This window comes from Oncorhynchus gorbuscha, linkage group LG25, assembly GCF_021184085.1.
Source record: "Oncorhynchus gorbuscha isolate QuinsamMale2020 ecotype Even-year linkage group LG25, OgorEven_v1.0, whole genome shotgun sequence".
NCBI classification, from domain to species: domain Eukaryota; kingdom Metazoa; phylum Chordata; class Actinopteri; order Salmoniformes; family Salmonidae; genus Oncorhynchus; species Oncorhynchus gorbuscha.
In genome coordinates, this window is record NC_060197.1 from 20,272,491 (window position 1) to 20,291,797 (window position 19,307).

General features: G+C 42.5%; 1 protein-coding gene across 1 annotated transcript in view; it reads left to right on the forward strand.

The window, feature by feature from the left end:
* Positions 1-11,443: 11,443 nt before the first annotated feature.
* LOC124014488 (serine/threonine-protein phosphatase 2A 56 kDa regulatory subunit beta isoform-like) overlaps positions 11,444-19,307 on the forward strand; it is a 48,292-nt gene continuing 40,428 nt past the window's right edge. The window contains exon 1 of the mRNA XM_046329553.1: positions 11,444-13,290. Coding sequence (XP_046185509.1) covers positions 13,098-13,290 — 193 coding nt within the window. The 5' untranslated portion in view covers positions 11,444-13,097. The remainder of the gene's footprint in view (positions 13,291-19,307) is intronic.

The following is a 19,307-nucleotide window of genomic DNA, read 5'->3' on the forward strand; positions in this document are numbered from 1 at the left end:
CATTACAGATGCAGGCAATGAGGCAGTGATCGCTGAGATCTTGGTTGAAAACAGCAAAGGTGTATTTGGAGGGCAAGTTGGTTAGGATGATATCTACGGGCCGTGTTTAAGGATTTGGGGTTGTACCTGGTGGGTGCATTGATCATTTGTGTGAGATTGAGTGCATCAAGCTTAGATTGTTGGATGGCCGGGGTGTTAAGCATGTCCCAGTTTAGGTCACCTAGCAGCACGAGCTCTGAAGATAGATGGGGGGCAATAAATTCACATATGGTGTCCAGGGCACAGATGGGGGCAGAGGGTGGTCTATAGCAAGCGGCAACGGTAAGAGACTTGTTTCTGGAAAGGTGGATTTTTAAAAGTAGAATCTCAAATTCTGTCTTACTATCCAGGTACAGACCTGGATAGTAAGACAGAACTCTGCAGGCTATCTCTTCAGTAGATTGCAACACCGCCCCCTTTGGCAGTTCTATCTTGTCAGAAAATGTTATAGTTAAGGATGGATTTTTATTTTTATTTTTTTGGCCTTCCTAAGCCAGGATTCAGACATGGCTAGGACATCCGTGTTGGCAGAGTGTGCTAAAGCAGTGAATAAAACAAACTTAGGGAGGAGCCTTCTAAAGTTAACAGTCATGAAACCAAGGCTTTTACGGTTACAGAAGTCAAGGAGTAGGAGTGGAGCTAGGCACTGCAGGGCCTGGGTTAACCTCTACATCACCAGATGAACAGAGGAGGAGTAGGATAAGGGTATGGCTAAAGGCTATCAGAACTGGTGGTCTAGTACGTTCTGAACAGAGAGTAAAAGGAGCAGGTTTCTGGGTGCGATAGAATTGATTCAAGGCATAATGTACAGACAAAGGTATGGTAGGATGTGAGTACATTGGAGGTACACCCAGGCATTGAGTAATGATGAGAGAGGTATTTGACTCTAGAGTTCTTTAAACCAGGTGATGCCACCGCATATATGGGAGGTGGAAATAAATTGTTGGTTAAGGCATATTGAGCAGGGCTTGAGGCTCTACAGTGAAATATGACAATAATCACTAACCAGGACAGCAATGGACAAGGCGTATTGATATTAGGGAGAGGCATGCGTAGCCGAGTAATCATAGGGGTCCAGTGAGTGGTTGGGCTGGATGGAGACACGGCGATTCAGACAGCTAGGAGGCCGGGACTAGCAAGCTAGTAGAAGGGCCTTAGAGGGGCGTTGCGACAGAGGAAAGTCTGTTTTAGTTTCCGCGTGCGGTGACGTCGATAGACCAGTCGTGATGGATTAGGGTTCTGAGTAGCAGAGGGGTCCATGTTCAATTGTCAAAATAGGTATAGTGGCCGATAGATCTATTCATCTAACAGTCCAATATGCTCTAGACAGCTAAAGGGCTGCGGCTAGCAGCTAGCGGGCCGCGGCTAGCAGATGGGCATTCAGGGGACGTCGCGACGTAGGGGCCAGTTGAGTACCCCCTCGAGCAGATTACGTCGATAGTCCAGCCGTGAAGGATTGGCGGGCTTCCAGGCTAATTGGTGCTTGCTTCAGGATAGACGTTAGCCAGGAGCAGTCACTCGGATTGCAGCTAGCTAGCTGCGATGATCCAGGTGAAAAGGTTCAGAGCTTGCAGTTGGAATGCGCGGATATAAAGAGAAAATAGGTCAGGTATGCTCTGGTTCGAGTCGCATTGTGCAAACTGGCAAGAGCTTTCCGAGCTAAAGGTTAGCTGATGACCGCTATCAGTGGTTAGCTGACTACTAGCTAGTAGCTAGTGAGCTGGCTAGCTTCTGTTGGGGGATTCCGGTTCCAAGGTAAATAAAAATATTTTAGAAAAAAACAGATCCACACCACATTGGGTGAGGCGGGTTGCAGGAGATTATTTTGAGGTTTAGAAAAAGATAAAAAGATATGGGAATAAAAATATATAAAAATATATATACATGGGACACAACAAGACGAAAGACAAAGACGTCTGACTGCTCCGCCATCTTGGATTCCTGTGGACATCTGTTCTGCAATGAGCCAACAGAGCATGATACCCTTTGTTGGCATAATTGATCTCTTTCAGGCAGAGTACACCTGGCATAGCCCTTTTTATCCACTGTATTGAAAGTGGGCCAGCTTAAGCCAGGCCCAGCTCCAGCTACACTTGTTTAATATCAAGCAATGCCTCATTTTTCTCATTCTGAAAATTAACCACATACTGTAGAGGGAAAACATTAGTTCACAAATAGTAGTTTGTTCTTTAGCTAAATATACAGTGCCTTGCGAAAGTATTCTGCCCCCTTGAACTTTGCGACCTTTTGCCACATTTCAGGCTTCAAACATAAAGATATAAAACTGTATTTTTTTGTGAAGAATCAACAACAAGTGGGACACAATCATGAAGTGGAACGACATTTATTGAATATTTCAAACTTTTTTAACAAATCAAAAACTGAAGAATTGGGCGTGCAAAATTATTCAGCCCCCTTTATTAATACTTTGTAGCGCCACCTTTTGCTGCGATTACAGCTGTAAGTCGCTTGGGGTATCAGTTTTGCACATCGAGAGACTGAAATTCTTTCCCATTCCTCCTTGCAAAACAGCTCGAGCTCAGTGAGGTTGGATGGAGAGCATTTGTGAACAGCAGTTTTCAGTTCTTTCTACAGATTCTCGATTGGATTCAGGTCTGGACTTTGACTTGGCCATTCTAACACCTGGATATGTTTATTTTTGGTTTCATCTGACCAGAGCACCTTCTTCCACATGTTTGGTGTGTCTCCCAGGTGCTTGTGGCAAACTTTAAATGACACTTTTTATGGATACCTTTAAGAAATGGCTTTCTTCTTGCCACTCTTCCATAAAGGCCAGATTTGTGCAATATACGACTGATTGTTGTCCTATGGACAGAGTCTCCCACCTCAGCTGTAGATCTCTGCAGTTCATCCAGAGTGATCATGGGCCTCTTGGCTGCATCTCTGATCAGTCTTCTCCTTGTATGAGCTGAAAGTTTAGAGGGAATGCCAGGTCTTGGTAGATTTGCAGTGGTCTGATGCTCCTTCCATTTCAATATTATCGCTTGCACAGTGCTCCTTGGGATGTTTAAAGCTTGGGAAATCTTTTTGTATCCAAATCCGGCTTTAAACTTCTTCACAACAGTATCTCGGACCTGCCTGGTGTGTTCCTTGTTCTTCATGATACTTTCTGCGCTTTTAACGGATCTCTGAGACTATCACAGTGCAGGTGCATTTATACGGAGACTTGATTACACACAGGTGGATTGTATTTATCATCATTAGTCATTTAGGTCAACATTGGATCATTCAGAGATCCTCACTGAACTTCTGGAGAGAGTTTGCTGCACTGAAAGTAAAGGGGCTGAATAATTTTGCACGCTCAATTTTTCAGTTTTTTATTTGTTAAAAAAGTTTGAAATATCCAATAAATGCCGTTCCACTTCATGATTGTGTCCCACTTGTTGTTGATTCTTCACAAAAAAATACAGTTTTATATCTTTATGTTTGAAGCCTGAAATGTGGCAAAAGGTCGCAAAGTTCAAGGGGGCCAAATACTTTCGCAAGGCACTGTAATTAGTTAACATTTCACACAGATTGCCAGGGTCCAGTAAGCATCTAACGCATTATAACTTGAGGAACAGCAAGGAGTCGTAGCGAATTGGTTAGATTACTAACGTTAGATCATCTGTCTGAATTTATTAGCCAGACAATTTTCACCCCATAAACTCAATTATTTAATCAATTGGCTAATGCTCATCATTTCTCTGGCTAGCTAACAGATCATTCGAAAAAGCTAGCAAGATATTTAACAATGCTAACAATACTTGGTCCACCACAATTTTTTGGTGTGATGCAACTTAAAACAACACACTTCACTGCACCTATCCGGTGTATGTGATAATAATAATAAAAACACAATAGAATGAACTTGCCTGTGCAATCTAGCAAGGCATTTCTAAGAGCTGGTTAGCGTTTTTCGTCATGAATCTTATTTTGGAGGCAGCTCTGCAGAGTGTTCACCAGCTGGCACAGCCACAAAGTCAAAAAATCTGATTTTAATTTTGACTTTGCAGCTGGCCTATCTAATGGCAAATTGCCCAGTTATGCCTCCAGGACAAGACTCATGACAATAAACGTCAACCTGCTTTCTGGGAAAGACCTAGTCTGAAGAGAAATTCTCCTCCTCCTGCCCCTCTCCTCTGTCTCTCCCTCCCTTCCAATCTCCTCCCTCTTCCTCTCCTTCTTTCCTCTCTCCCTTCCCCTCTCTCCCTCCCCAGAGGTCAAATTCCAAGGAGCTTGGACAGGAATCTCTGACTCAGACAAAAAATAACTGAACAGTTTGAAACAACCGTTTTTCTTGGGCTGCTTCCCAAATGGCACTTTATTCACCAAAGGGCTCTGGTCAAAAGTATTACACAACATAGGGAACCAACTTTAGTTATGACACACACATTTATAGGACCCGTTAGTTCATGCACTCACCAACTTTCACTTTCTCTCTCTTCAAACCACTTTCTCTTTGTCTTCTTTCTTTTTACAATTACTCTGAAAACGAGTTTCTCAACCAGTGGAATTGGTGTGTGTGTGAGAGAGAAAGTGTTAGTATTGATAATAATAGCAATGATTTCTCTAATTTCTCGCTCTTCCACCCACACTCTATATTTTTCTTTCTCGCTCTCTCTAGGCGCTACAGACCCTGGAGCATTCAGCACTACACAGCTACCTTCGAGCAACACCAACCTCTCTGCCCCCTCCGGCCGTGCTCTATACCCCTACCACCCACGTCTGCCTGCTCCTGCCCGTCTCCACGTCATCTATTTCCCCCATGACTACCCCTGGACCCTCTGTGTCCAGGCTCTCCCCCTCTCCACTCTCACCACTGTTGTTTCAGCTTCCCATGTGACCAACCCCTACCCAATGCTTCCATTCAGCCACAAGAGCATTAGTGAGGCCAGGCATTGATGTTGGGCGATTAGACCTGGCTCGCAGTCAGGGTTCCAATTAATCTCAAAGGTGTTCGATGGGGTTGAGGTCAGGGCTCTGTGCAGTCAAGTTCTTCCACACTGATCTCGAAAAAATAATTTCTGTATGGACCTTGCTTTGTGGCATGCAGTGTCATGCTTAAAACTTCTTAGGGCTGAGATCTCGCTAACGGGATCGATATGACAACAGCCAGTGAAAGTACAGGACGGCAATTTCAAAACGACAGAAATCCCATAATTAAAATTCCTCAAACATTGAAGTATTTCGCACCATTTTAAAGATACACTTCTTGTTAATCCCACCACAGTGTCCGATTTCAAAAAGGCTTTACTGCGATTATGTTACGTTCAGAGCCAAGTCACAGAAAAACACAGCCATTTTTCCAGCCAAAGAGAGGAGTCAGAAAAATCAGAAATAGAGATAGAATGAATCACTAACCTTTGATGATCTTCATCAGATGACACTCATAGGACTTCATGTTACACAATACATGTATGTTTTGTTTGATAAAGTTCATATTTATATAAGAAAATCTCAGTTAAACATTGGCGCGTTATGTTCAGTAGTTCCAAAAACATCTGGTGATTTTGCAGAGAGCCACATCAATTTACAGAAATTTTCATAATAAATGTTGATGAAAATACAAGTGTTATGCATGGAACTTCAGATACACTTCTCCTTAATGCAACCGATGTATCAGATTTCAAAAAAGCTTTACGGAAAAAGCAAACCATGCAATAATCTGAGTACGGCGCTCAGAGACCAAACCAGCTTAAGAAATATCCGCCATGTTGTGCAGTCAACAGAAGTCAGAAATAACATTATAAATATTCACTTACCTTTGATGATCTTCATCAGAATGCACTCCCAGGAATCCCAGTTCCACAATAAATGTTTGTTTTGTTTGATAATGTCCATAATTTATGTCCAAATATCTACTTTTGTTAGCGCGTTTTGTAAACAAATCCAAACTCACGAAGCGTGTTCACTAGGAGCAGATGAAATGTCAAAAAGTTACGATACAGTCCGTAGAAACATGTCAAACGATGTATAGAATCAATCTTTAGGATGTGAATGCTTTAGTGTTAAGATTTTCCTTTCACTGGATCTAAGGGCCCAGCCCAAACCATGAAAAACAGCCCCAGACCATTATTCCTCCTCCACCAAACTTTACAGAAGGCACTATGCAATCGGGCAGGTAGCGTTCTCCTGGCATCCGCCAAACCCAGATTTGTCCGTCGAAGTGCCAGATGGTGAAACATGATTCATCACGTGATTCATCACTCCAGAGAACATGTTTCCACTGCTCCAGAGTCCAATGGCGGCGAGCTTTACACTACTCCAGCCGATGCTTGGCATTGCGCATGGTGATATTAGGCTTGTGTGCAGCTGCTCGTCCATGGAAACCCATTTCATGTAGTTCCCGACGAACGAACAGTTCTTGAGTTGATGTTGCTTCCAGCGGCAGTTTGGAACTCGGTAGTGAATGTTGCAACCGAGGACAGACGATTTTTACGAGCTGCTCGCTTCAGCACTCGGCAGTCCCGTTCTGTGAGCGTGTGTGGCCTACCACTTCGCGGCTTAGCCGTTGTTGTTCTTAGACTTTTCCACTTCACAATAACAGCACTTACAGTTGACCAAAGCAGCTTTAGCAGGGCAGCAATTTGACGAACTGGAAAAGTGGCATCCTATGACGGTGCCAAGTTGAAAGTCACTGAGCTCTTCTACTGCCAATGTTTGTCTACGGAGGCTGTGTGCTCGATTTCATGAACTTGTCATCAACGGGTGTGGCTAATTTGAAGAGGCATCCACATACGTTTGTATATATAGCAGTGGCGGTCAGTGCCGTTTAAGATAAGGGAGGACCATTTTTTTCCCTCAATAACATGGCCTTATTTCGATTACAGCATATCAGATGTCATTCATATTCCATTCAGCCAGTTCATTGTAACAGCAATGGAGTTTGGCTATTACATGATACTCTAATTTCCCTATACCTATCATGAGGTTGTTACAACCTAGCCTATGAATGAAAGTTTACAACGTAGGTGCGCGCAGGTCGAGTGAAAATTGAGGTGACAGACAGTGACACATTCAATACTGCCTTGCACACACTTACTTGCATCTAGCTGATATAGGGTGTAATCATCAGTCCAGGTATGTTTATCCCCGTTTTGTTCCATTTAAATGTTTTTCAATCATGCGTAAACACAGTTCACTTTCATAACAGCCACGTTGTATTCCTTCTTGCATCTATGTGCTCTCCTCCTCTCATCTTTCCCTTAGTCGTTTGTAGACGTCAATGTAAAACACATCAGTTATATGTGACCAGGCGAAAAAATCTTTCCAAGCCAAACCACATCATAACTGCTACACACAGCACACATCGTTGTCACCATATTAGCACAAACTAACGCATTAGTAAACCTGCTACAATCATGCAGTAACGTTACAGCAAACAGTCAGTAAGCAGTTTAGCACTTACTCCAGCGGGCCCCGATGGCAAAGAAATTGTAAAACCAAAGCTTACCTTGACTTGGGTTGTGTTGTTCCAGTGTTGTGATAGTCATAGCGAGCTAGCTAACATAGCATTCCACTGTTTGAGCAGGGTTTTTGAGTAGGTTAAACTATCTAGCTGCATTTGCTAGCTAAGTAAGTGTAACTGTTAAAAAATGATGAAATCTCTCTCTCTCTCTTGCTTCTCCTTCATTTTGGAAGAAATTAATTTGTTCAAAACTGTTGAACTATTGTCTTTCTCCTTCTGAGTCAACTACTCACCACATTTTATGCACTGCAGTGCTAGCTAGTACCTTATCAGAGCTCTTGCAGCAATCCACCCAATCAAAGGATCAGAGAATGAATCTAGTACTGAAAGCATAAGTTGGAGGACGTCCTCCGGAAATTGTCATAATTAAGGAGAGCTTGCACCATCCCGGAGCCTGTGTTGGCATGCTTCTCTGGCTCCAGTCAAGCCCTGCTCACTCCTCTCTATCCATCCTTCTCTCAGCCACTTTCTCTCTCAATCTCTTTATCATTTCTCTCTCCAAGACAGGCAGGCAAGCAGTTCTTGTTAGTTTTTTTGTAAACATTTCTCCCTGTTCAACTGTTTTCCTATTTTTCATTGATCTGTTTAGATTTTATTTTTTTCTTACATAATCCTGTATTTTCAAGAATGACATATTCTGATGTCTTGGTTTGTGTATGGTGAAGTATATTATTGGCAAGTATTTGTCAATGTTCTTATCACTGTGTCTCTGTTTCTCTCTTTCTTTCTCACCCCTACAATCTGGAGTTGTAATGTTGCTCTTTTCAAATGTTGTTCTTTGTGGTTAAAGTGCAATTCATGCTATGAATTTGGATACATATATTTGTACACATATTGTTTTTCTTGCAATATCACATTTCAGGGAGCTGTCTTCTAAAGACAACCTGCAAGGCTGCTTAGTACTGTAAAATAATTGTCTATTACTGTTGGTATTTCCCTGTAAATTTACAACATTATACTGGCACCACAGTTGCCAGTTTAATACTGTAATTTTGCTTTTACAGCAGTCATGCTGTAATATAGTTCACAGTATGATTGTCCTTACTGTAAAACACATTACAGCATCCCTGCTGTAATTTTACAGCATGGATGCTGTAATATGTTACAGTATGATGCTGTAAATATAAAGGGAAAAGTTTTACAGTATAGGCATATATGTCAATTTTTCCATTTTCTGGGGTCTTTTTGTTCCTATATCATTGACAGCGATTATAGATATTTTGATTTCATTTCATCTATTTATTATTTCCTTTCCCATTTAAAATCCCTTTTGGGGGGAGCCTTTTAGGCTCGATGATAATTTAAAAATAAAAAGGTATTAACTAATCTGATTTAAAACTTAAAATAAAACTTTTCATATAAAACGTTTTCATATAGAAATAAGTTTGGGAGATGTAGGAGTGGTTTTGTTTACTCAAGAATTGGAGTAGGGCAGGGGGAGGAGAGTAAAGGAGGAACAATGGGTACAGTGCATTTGGAAAGTATTCAGACCCCTTGACTTTTTTCCACATTTTGTTTTGTTACAGCCTTATCCTAAAATGCATTAAAAGAAATACCCATCAATCTGCACACAATACCCCATAATGACAACACAAAACATTTTTTTTAAAATTATTACTAATCTACTAAAAATAAAATACTTTATCACATTAACATAAGTATTCAGACCCTTTACTTAGTACTTTGTTGGAGCACCTTTAGCAGGGATTACAGCCTCGAGTCTTCTTGGGTGTGGCGCTGCAAGCTTGGCACGCCTGTATTTGGGAGTTTCTCCCATTCCTCTCCGAAGATCCTCTCAAGCTCGGTCAGGTTGGATGGGGAGCATTGCTGCACAGTTATTTTCTGGTCTCTCCAGGGATCTTTGATTGGGTTCAAGTCCGGGCTCTGGTTGGGCCACTCAAGGACATTCAGAGACTTGTCCCGAAGCCACTCCTGCGTTGTCTTGGCTGTGTGCTTAGGGTCGTTGTCCTGTTTGAATGTGATTCCTTCGCCCTAGTAAAAACTTCCCACCATGATACTGCCACAACCATGCTTCACCGTAGGGATGGTGCCAGGTGTCCTCCAGACCTGACGCTTGGCATTCAGGCCAAAGAGTTCAATCTTGGTTTCATCAGACCAGGGAATCTTGTTTCTCATGGTCTGAGAGTCCTTTAGGTGCCTCTTTGAAAAATCCAAGCTGGCTGTCATCTGGATTTTACTGAGGAGTGGCTTTTGTCTGGCCACTGCCATAAAGGCCTGTTTGGTGGAGTGCTGCAGAAATGGTTGACCTTCTGGAAGGTTCTCCCATCTCCACAGAGGAACTCTGGAGCTCTGTCAGAGTGACCATCAGGTTTTTGGTCACCTCCTTGACGAAGGCCCTTCTCCCCCGATTGCTCAGTTTGGCCGGGTGGCCAGCTCTAGGAAGAGTCTTGGTTGTTCCAAACTTCTTCCACTTAAGAATGATGGAGGCCACTGTGTTCTTGGTGACTTTCAATACTGCAGACATTTTTTGGTACCCTTCCCCAGATCTGTGCCTCGACACAATCCTGTCTCAGAGTTATATGGACAATTCCTTCAACCTCATGGCTTCATTTTTGCTCTGACATGCACTGTCAACTGTGGAACCTTATATAGACAGGCGTGTGCCTTTTCAAATCATGTCCAATCAATTGAATTTACCACAGGTGGACTCCAAGTTGTAGAAACATCTCAAGGATGATCAATGGAAACAGGATGCACCTGAGCTCAATTTCGAGTCTCATAGCAATGGGTCTGATTACTTATGTAAATAAGGTATTTCTGTTTATTTTTAATACATTTGCAAAAATGTCTAAACCCTGTTTCCAGTTTGCCAATATGGGGTATTGTGTGTAGATTGCTGAGGATTTTTATTTATTTAATCCATTTTAGAATGAGGCTGTAACGTTACAAAATGCGGAAAAAGTCAAGTTGTGAATACTTTCCGATTACAATCCCGTGAACATACCCATCTCGTGACCACTGTGCTCGACATCAGCACCTCCTGTTTACCAAACTGCTACCTGCTCACGTGTGCAAGGAGAGGTGACAACAAGAGAGAGGAGGAGAGGAAAGGAGAAGGAGGGGCCAGTGAAAGAGAGAGAGAGAGCAACCTGGTCTCAGAGCATTTCGTATTATTCTGTACCTCAATCCGAGAGACTCCATTTTGCATGTTATGTTTGGTATTGTTACATAAGATACATGGTTAAATAATAAGGCAAAAACTCAAATGTTGTGAGTTTGAATCTCGTCATCGAAAACTTTAGCATTATAGCTAATTAGCAACTTTTCAACTACTTACTTATTTTTAGATCATTTTCAACTAATTAGCATGTTAGTTAACCCTTCCCCTAACCTTAACCCTTTTAACTAACCCTTCGCCTAACACCCTAACCTTAACCCTTTAACCTAAGTCCTAAACTTAACCCTTACCCTCAACCCTTAGCCACCTACTTTTTCAAATGGTTATTATATTGTACATTTTGCAATTCGTTATATATTGTATGTTTAGAAAATTCATAATATATAAGAACTGTAATTCGTAACATTTTTTTTATTTTACTTTTATTTAACCAGGCAAGTCAGTTAAGAACATTTTCTTATTTTCAATGACGGCCTGGGAACAGTGGGTTAACTGCCTGTTCAGGGGCAGAACGACAGATTTGTACCTTGTCAGCTAGGGGGTTTGAACTCGCAACCTTCCAGTTACTAGTCCAACGCTCTAACCACTAGGCTACGCTGCCGCCCCATTTAATACGAAATGGGTGATGATGGCAATACACAAATGATGAATACATAGGCCTACAATACCAAATTTAACATAAATGGTGAGACACTGTATGCAAACCCAGAATAATATGAAATGCTCTGAGACCAGGTTGGAGAGAGAGACAGCATTACGACACCACTGGAGAGACGTGGAACAGTGATAATAAACCATAACGGCTAGGCTTACTAACTGGGTTAATACAGATGATTACATCATAAACATTGCGCGTGCAGACACCAGGCACTAGAACGCATGCAGTGACCGGTTGCGCAATTGAGAGTGAGAAACTGGGTTAGAACAAACGGAGGAGCTGAAGAAGGAAGGGATGAACAATGGTTTACCTCGTCTGTAGACACTATCAGCCTCAAACTAATGTAGACACGCACAGAGGGGAGGAAAGAAAGGGGTGAATGAGGAAGAGAGAGGAGAGAATGGCACAGTCACATAGAGACAGTGGTGAACAATCGGTGGACGAAGCCTAGCTAAAGAAACAGGAGAGGACAGGAGGTCGGATAAAAGGGATAAACTATGTTCTTTTTTATTTAAAGATGGGGAGTGAAAGAGGGAGTGTTCGCCCTCGGCGTCATAACGCATCCATAGATTAGCCCAAACCAAACGCTCCACCGCCCGTCCATGGCGTAAAGACTGGGGTACATAAATATATCTGAAATAATTAAATAATTCGCTGTGGCGAGAAGAGCGTCAGCCGCAGTGTGTCTCTCCTTGCACCACGTAAGCGCAGCCGAAACAGAGACGAGGACAGGGAGGACGGAGAGAGAGAACAAGCCATCCCTTTCCTAGCCGAACCAAGGAGAGAGGAAACGCGACAGACAGACAACAATGGGAATATAGGTCTATATACCTAAACCATCTGTGAGCAACCAGCACAGCTGAGGTTTTTGTGGTGTTTTTAGCGGTTAGCTATAAAGGAGACCGGGGATTCGGTGTTGCAGCGGCCGCGCTGAAGAACCGCACATGTCAACACGTTCAATCTCCATCCCGGCCCTGCGCGGATCGCAGATCCGTCTAACGGCAACGCCAGGCAGGTTACCGAATAACGGAACCGTTAACGGAACCGGGGAACAGTGATGAGAAGGACTCGGATCAATGGTTTTATGATATGAGCCTTTATAAACGAATCAATTAATGAATTACTTATCATCGATGAGAAAGGACCAATCAAACAACTGATTTTATGGATTCATGTTGACATTTTCGGAATGATCCCTATAACCTGCTTTATCGGTGTGATGTGCTTTATCTAAGGATCTATAGGCTATGGGCTATATTCATGACAGAAATATATACATAAATACCACATTTAGGCTGATGACTTAGTAGTAGTCTTAACAACCCATGCGTTTCTTCCTATCTCTATCGATAGATACATGGACAATTAGGCCTACCGTTAGATCTATGCGTTTTGTCTTTGCATACAAATATGTTTCGGTTAATTTAAAAAATAGTGAAGCAACCGTTTTTTCCTCCCTCTGTTGTATTGAGACGTTAGGCAGCAGGCAGGCAGGCAGGCAGTCACAAGCAACACACACACCATCCGTCCCTCTGTGGACTGCACCTCTCCATCTATATCCCTCCCTCCTATATCCCCCTCCTCTAATCCTCCCCATCCCTCTGTTCCATTCCCAGATTATCCATTTTTATTAATTTGTTAACGTATTAGCTCTTTTAAGGATTAAAAACTGTTCAACCTATCTCAATCCTATACGCCTCGCCTTCACTAACATATCATCGGCACATCCAGACACAGACACACAAACTTGACATACACACCGGACAGCTCGCCAATACAACACAGCAGCGATGGAGACAACTAAACTGCCCCCGACCAGCCCGTCCTCCCCGACCACCGGGTTCTCGGTACCGTCAGCGGAGAAGGTGGATGGGTTTCCCCGGCGCTCGATGCGTAGAGCCCGGCAGAGGCGCTCCCACTCCTCGTCCCAGTTCCGCTACCAGAGCTCCCAGGTCGAGCTAACGCCACTGCCGCTGCTCAAAGGTGGGTCCTCTGCTTTCTCCTCAATATCTATTCTATGTAGTAGACCTATTGTAGTACGCTACTACTTTATGTCCTATCAATGTGTATTCTATGTTTATAGTAGGCCTGCCTTTGCTCAAATATGGGTCCAATACCTGCTTATCAAGGTCTATTCTATGTAGTATGGCCTGTAATATGATTTAGGTTGCAGCCTATTTCCTCAATAGTGTACTTTTGACCAGGGCCCAAAGGCGTGTCCTACATCTCCATCAACTTCGATTCTATCTTTTTTTTTCAGGAATAGGCCTACAGCCTAGGCTGTATTCTATGTATTAGGACTGTTGATGAAATGTAGTGCACTACATAGGGAATATGATGTCAAAGTAGTGCATTACATATGGAATAAGTAGTGCACTACAGTACATCAACAACATTTATTGATTTGATTTAGTCATTTAAAATCATAAGCCTATCAACGTGCATGGTATAGTCCATTAGGACGTACTGTATTTAGGCTAATAGACCGTATATACAATTACACTACATGGCCAAAAGTATGTGGACACCCCTTCAAATGAGTGGATTTGGCTATTTCAGCTACACTCGTTGCTGACAGGTGTATAAAATTGAGTTAACAGCCATGTAATCTCCACAGACAAACATTGGTAGTAGAATGGCCCGTACTGAAGAGCTCAGTGACTTTCAACATGGCACTGTCATAGGATGCCACCTTTCCGACAAGTCAGTTTGTCAAATTTCTGCCCTGCTAGAGCTGCCCTGGTCAACTGTAATTGTTGTTATTGTGAAGTGGAAACGTCTAGGCGCAACAACGGCCCAGCCGTGAAGTGGTAGGCCACACAAGCTCACAAAACAGGACCGCTGAAGTGCATAGTGCTTAAAATTTGTCTGTCCTCGGTTGCAACATTCACTACTGAGTTCCAAATATCCTCTGGAAGCAACATCAGCACAAGAAATGTTAGTCGGGAGCTTCTTGCACACAATCCTAAGGTCACCATGCACATTGCCAAGCGTCGGCTGGAGTAGTGTAAGCTCGCTGCCATTGGACTCTGGAACAGTAGAAATGTGTTCTTTGGAATGATGAATCACACTTCAACATCGGACAAATCTGTGTTTGGCGTATGCCAGGAGAATGTTACTTGCACGAATGCATAGAGCCAACTGTAAAGTTTGGTGGAGGAGGAATAATAATCTGGAGCTGTTTTTCATGGTTCAGGTCAGGCCCCTTAGTTCCAATGAAGGAAAATCTTAATACTACAGCATACAATACCATACTAGACGACACTATGCTTCCAACTTTGTGGCAACAGTTTGGGGAAGGCACTTTCCTGTTTCATCATGACAATGCCCCCGTGCACAAAGCAAAGTCTATACAGAAATGGTTTGTTGAGATCAGTGTGGAGGAACTTGACTGGCCTGCATAGAGCCCTGACCTCAACCCCATCGAACACATTTGGGATGAATTGGAATGCTGACTGCGAGCCAGGCCTAATCGCCCAACATCAGTGCCAGAGCTCACTAAATGCTTGTGACTGTATGGAAGCAAGTCCCTGTAGAAATGTTCCAACATCTAGTGGAAAGCCTTCCAAGAAAAGCACAGGCTGTTGTAGCAGCAAAGGGTGGGACCAACTCCATATTAATTCCCATATTTTTGGAATGAGATGTTCGACGAGCAGGTGTCCACATACTTTGGGCCATGTAGTGTATGTTTGATGTAGGCTAATCAAGTAATTTCTAATCATTATCAAAGCGGATGAGTCTAGAACAGAGCATCCCATAATGCAGGAGTTCCCAAACCTTTTTGGCCCATGACTCAATTTTGTTATCAACATTTATTTGTAACCCCACCATGTAAAAGGACGTAATTTAATAAACGTTTACTTTTTAAATTGGGGATATGACAGTCTATTACAGATCAGTCTGACAGTACTTTTGACAGTATTTCAATCTGAAGGAAGGATGATTTGTAGTGATTGAAATCAGAATCAAAAAGGTATTAAGTTAAGAAGATCATCAGGCAATAATTTTGTATCATCTTCTGTGTGGAAAAGAACATCATAATTGTATTCATAAAGTATCTCAGAGTAGGAGTGCACAGTTTTGTCTTTTAGATCATAATGAATAAGATTACAGGAGACCTGATTCTACATAACCACTTCTGCTCCGAGAAGCTTTGTGAGTACACATGCAACAATACAGTAAAATAAAAAAGTATTTGTCCTCCAGACCTCCACATCTCCCTCAAACAGGCTGTTAGCTTGGCACTCATCCCCAGCTTTGATGTCCTCCCCTCAGGCTACAGCATCAGCTTGCCTCCCCGGTCATGGGTCTCCACGCTTTAGCTAACACGCTAATGATGCTAAGGTCACATTTTCACCCACAGGGTAGACTTTCCTCCTCTCCTCTCCTCTCCTCTCCTCTCCTCTCCTCTCCTCTCCTCTCCTCTCCTCTCCTCTCCTCTCCTCTCCTCTCCTCTCCTCTCCTCTCCTCTCCTCTCCTCTCCTCTCCTCTCCTCTCCTCTTCACTCCTTCTCTCACTTTTTTAGTTTTATTATGTATTATTTTACCTTTATTTGACTAGGAAGTTGAGGCAGAGAATCAAGAGTTAATTCGACCCAAGAGTTATTGCGACCCAAATGGCAATATATTCCCTTTATAGTGCATTACTTTTGACCAGAGCCCTATGGTCAATAGTAGTGCACTACATAGAAAATACTGTGCCATTTGAAACACAGCCAGTGAACCTATAACAGAGACCTGGTCATGTTTCTAGAACATTATAACATTACTCATACAGATTCTTTACTGAATCCAATTCAATTCTGAATCAATTACAATCAAATTAAATACAGCAGTGTTTTTTAGTCCTGGTCCTGGGAACCCAAAAGGGTTCACATTTTAGTTTTTGCCCTACTGTAGCGCTACACACCTGTTCCAACTAATCAACTCATCATCAAACCTTTGATAAGTGGAATCAGGTATGTTAGTGCTTGGGCAAAACCAAAAAATGGACACCCCTTCGGGTCCCCAAAACCAGGATTAGGAAACACTGGAATACAACAATCAATTAAAATACAGTTGGATAAGTGATAGAATATGCAGACGATAAAGGGCACACAGTTAGAATCCAGAGGCATAAGGGGGTTTTATCTGTGTGTCAGTGTTTTTGTGTGTGTGAGCTCTGAGCGCTGAAGCCGTTGGCAGAGCCTTGCTCCCTAAGATAGACCAGATAGTTTCTCGTGATCTCACACACACACACACACACACACACACACACACACACACACACACACACACACACACACACACACACACACACACACACACACACACACACACACACACACACACACACACACACACACACACACACACACACACACACACACACACACACACACACACACACACACAAACAATTATACCCTTGCCAATCATATCTTAAAAGAGCCAATAGTGTACTTTTAGGGGACAAAATAGTATCTTTCTAACATATAGTCTACAGGTACAAAAGTGTAACTTTAGAAAAGGTGTGCCTTTTCAGGGTATCACCATAGTGACAAACCCGTTTTTTCCTTTTAAGTGACAAAAACATACCTGTTCTCTATACCAAGTCCTCAAATGTACACACCCCTCCATCATTCAACTTCTGACACCAATGTAGCAAGTTCAAGGGTATCCCTGACTGGGACTTGAACCTGGATCCAGCACCTGTAAAGTCAACACCTTAACCATTATGCCACAAAGTCCATACCTCATGGCAGTGTTGTGTTAAGGTCACTATGTTACCCATTACAGCCCTTTAGTGTGAAATGCTCTTATGTAAGACTATATGAAGACTTCAGAAGTGGCAGCAGACATACTCAAACTTTAACTAACTTAACTATAGACTTTTTAAACTGGCACAACACTTCCACTCATGGGTGGCGAAAAATAACTAACTGAAAGCCACACACCCACTAAGCCACGCCTTCAATATAAGCCTGGCACAGGTGTATTCATCATTGTGCCTTATGTTGGGTACAAATATGTACCTTTCTTCAATACATTGTCAATATGTAGCTTTTCTGCTAAGCAAAGGGACAGATTAGTGCCAACAAGAATTGTTTTTAATATATGTTTTTGCATGTACTGTACATTGAGTGATTTATTGTTTGATAAATACAAAAAATGCTAACTAATCCAATTTTTTTTTGCACCTGTTACTGAAATGGTTGTTCCAGTTTAAAATACTTAGGTGGTCTCCTCACACTGTTTCTAATGCTGGCAGCCATTATACATGCAAGTTGCGGGTGAATACACATTTCAACTGTTGGATGGACTAACACTGGCTGGTTTCCTTTAGGAATTACTAAACACTTTGCAAGCCAGCATAATGTGACTTGCAGGTAGGGTTGCAAAATGCTGGTAAATTTCCCTTGTTTTCAAGAAATCCCGGTGTGATGATTCCTGGAAATCCTTCAAACAGGTTTTAAACTTAGGAATTTTGGGAGACTTACCAGAATTTTGCAAACTTACTTGCAGGCCCGATGTGGCCTGTAAACCATGAGTTTCAGGCCACTGTATTAGGATAAAGCTAGGTCTCAAAATAAGGCCTGATGAGATATGTAATGTATTGTGATAAAGACTTTAATTATAATAATAACATTCACCTAAGAACTCATTTGATGAAGGCCACAGGACTGAAAATGAATTAATTCAACAACCACATCTCTTTCACTAAAGGTCATGAACAGTCAAAATCATGTTTCTCATGAAATTGGATGATATATGAAACCAGAACAAAGTATGATGACCAAAGTATGAACAACTATTGTTGCTTCTGCATAAATAAAGTTTGATCATAAAGTTACTGGTCCCCTCCCCCATGTCAAACTCTTGGATTCAGGAGGCGGGATTATTAAAGGGAATAGCTGATATCACCCTAATTCACTTTTTAATACACCAATGGTAACATTATATTCTCTTACCTCATAAAAAAAACAGTGCCTTGTAACCAACATCGGAGAAGGCATGTTTGCAGAGTTGCGTGGTTTATAGCCAAATAGCTACTCTACTGGTGCCAATATTTGACTGTAGGGTGTCAGGAAATATAATTAATCTATGGCAAAGATATTTATATGATTCCTTTTCATCTGTGTCTGGTGTTAGCTGGTTACTTCAGCCAGCATGGAACAAAAGGGGGAAGGGTTGTTCAAAACTATGATGCAGTTGTCACATCCGTCTGTGCTGCTGTGAACCGCATCACAAGAGACATGCCAAATCGGAGATGTGTAAAATAGGGTTGAAGTCGGAAGTTTACATATACCTCAGCCAAGTACATTTAAACTCAGTTTTTCACAATTCCTGACATTTAATCCTAGTAAAAATTCCCTGTCCTTAGGTCAGTTAGGATCGCCACTTTATTTTAAGAATGTGAAATGTCAGAATAATAGTAGAGATAATGATTTATTTCAGCTTTCATCATTTACATTACATTACATTACATTTAAGTCATTTAGCAGACGCTCTTATCCAGAGCGACTTACAAATTGGTGCATTCACCTTATGACATCCAGTGGGACAGTCACTTAACAATAGTGCATCTAAAACTTAGGGGGGGGGTGGGGTGAGAGGGATTACTTAACCTATCCTAGGTATTCCTTAAAGAGGTGGGGTTTCAGGTGTCTCCGGAAGGTGGTGATTGACTCCGCTGTCCTGGCGTCGTGAGGGAGTTTGTTCCACCATTGGGGGGGCCAGGGCAGCGAACAGTTTTGACTGGGCTGAGCGGGAGCTGTACTTCCTCAGTGGTAGGGAGGCGAGCAGGCCAGAGGTGGATGAACGCAGTGCCCTTGTTTGGGTGTAGGGCCTGATCAGAGCCTGGAGGTACTGAGGTGCCGTTCCCCTCACAGCTCCGTAGGCAAGCACCATGGTCTTGTAGCGGATGCGAGCTTCAACTGGAAGCCAGTGGAGAGAACGGAGGAGCGGGGTGACGTGAGAGAACTTGGGAAGGTTGAACACCAGACGGGCTGCGGCGTTCTG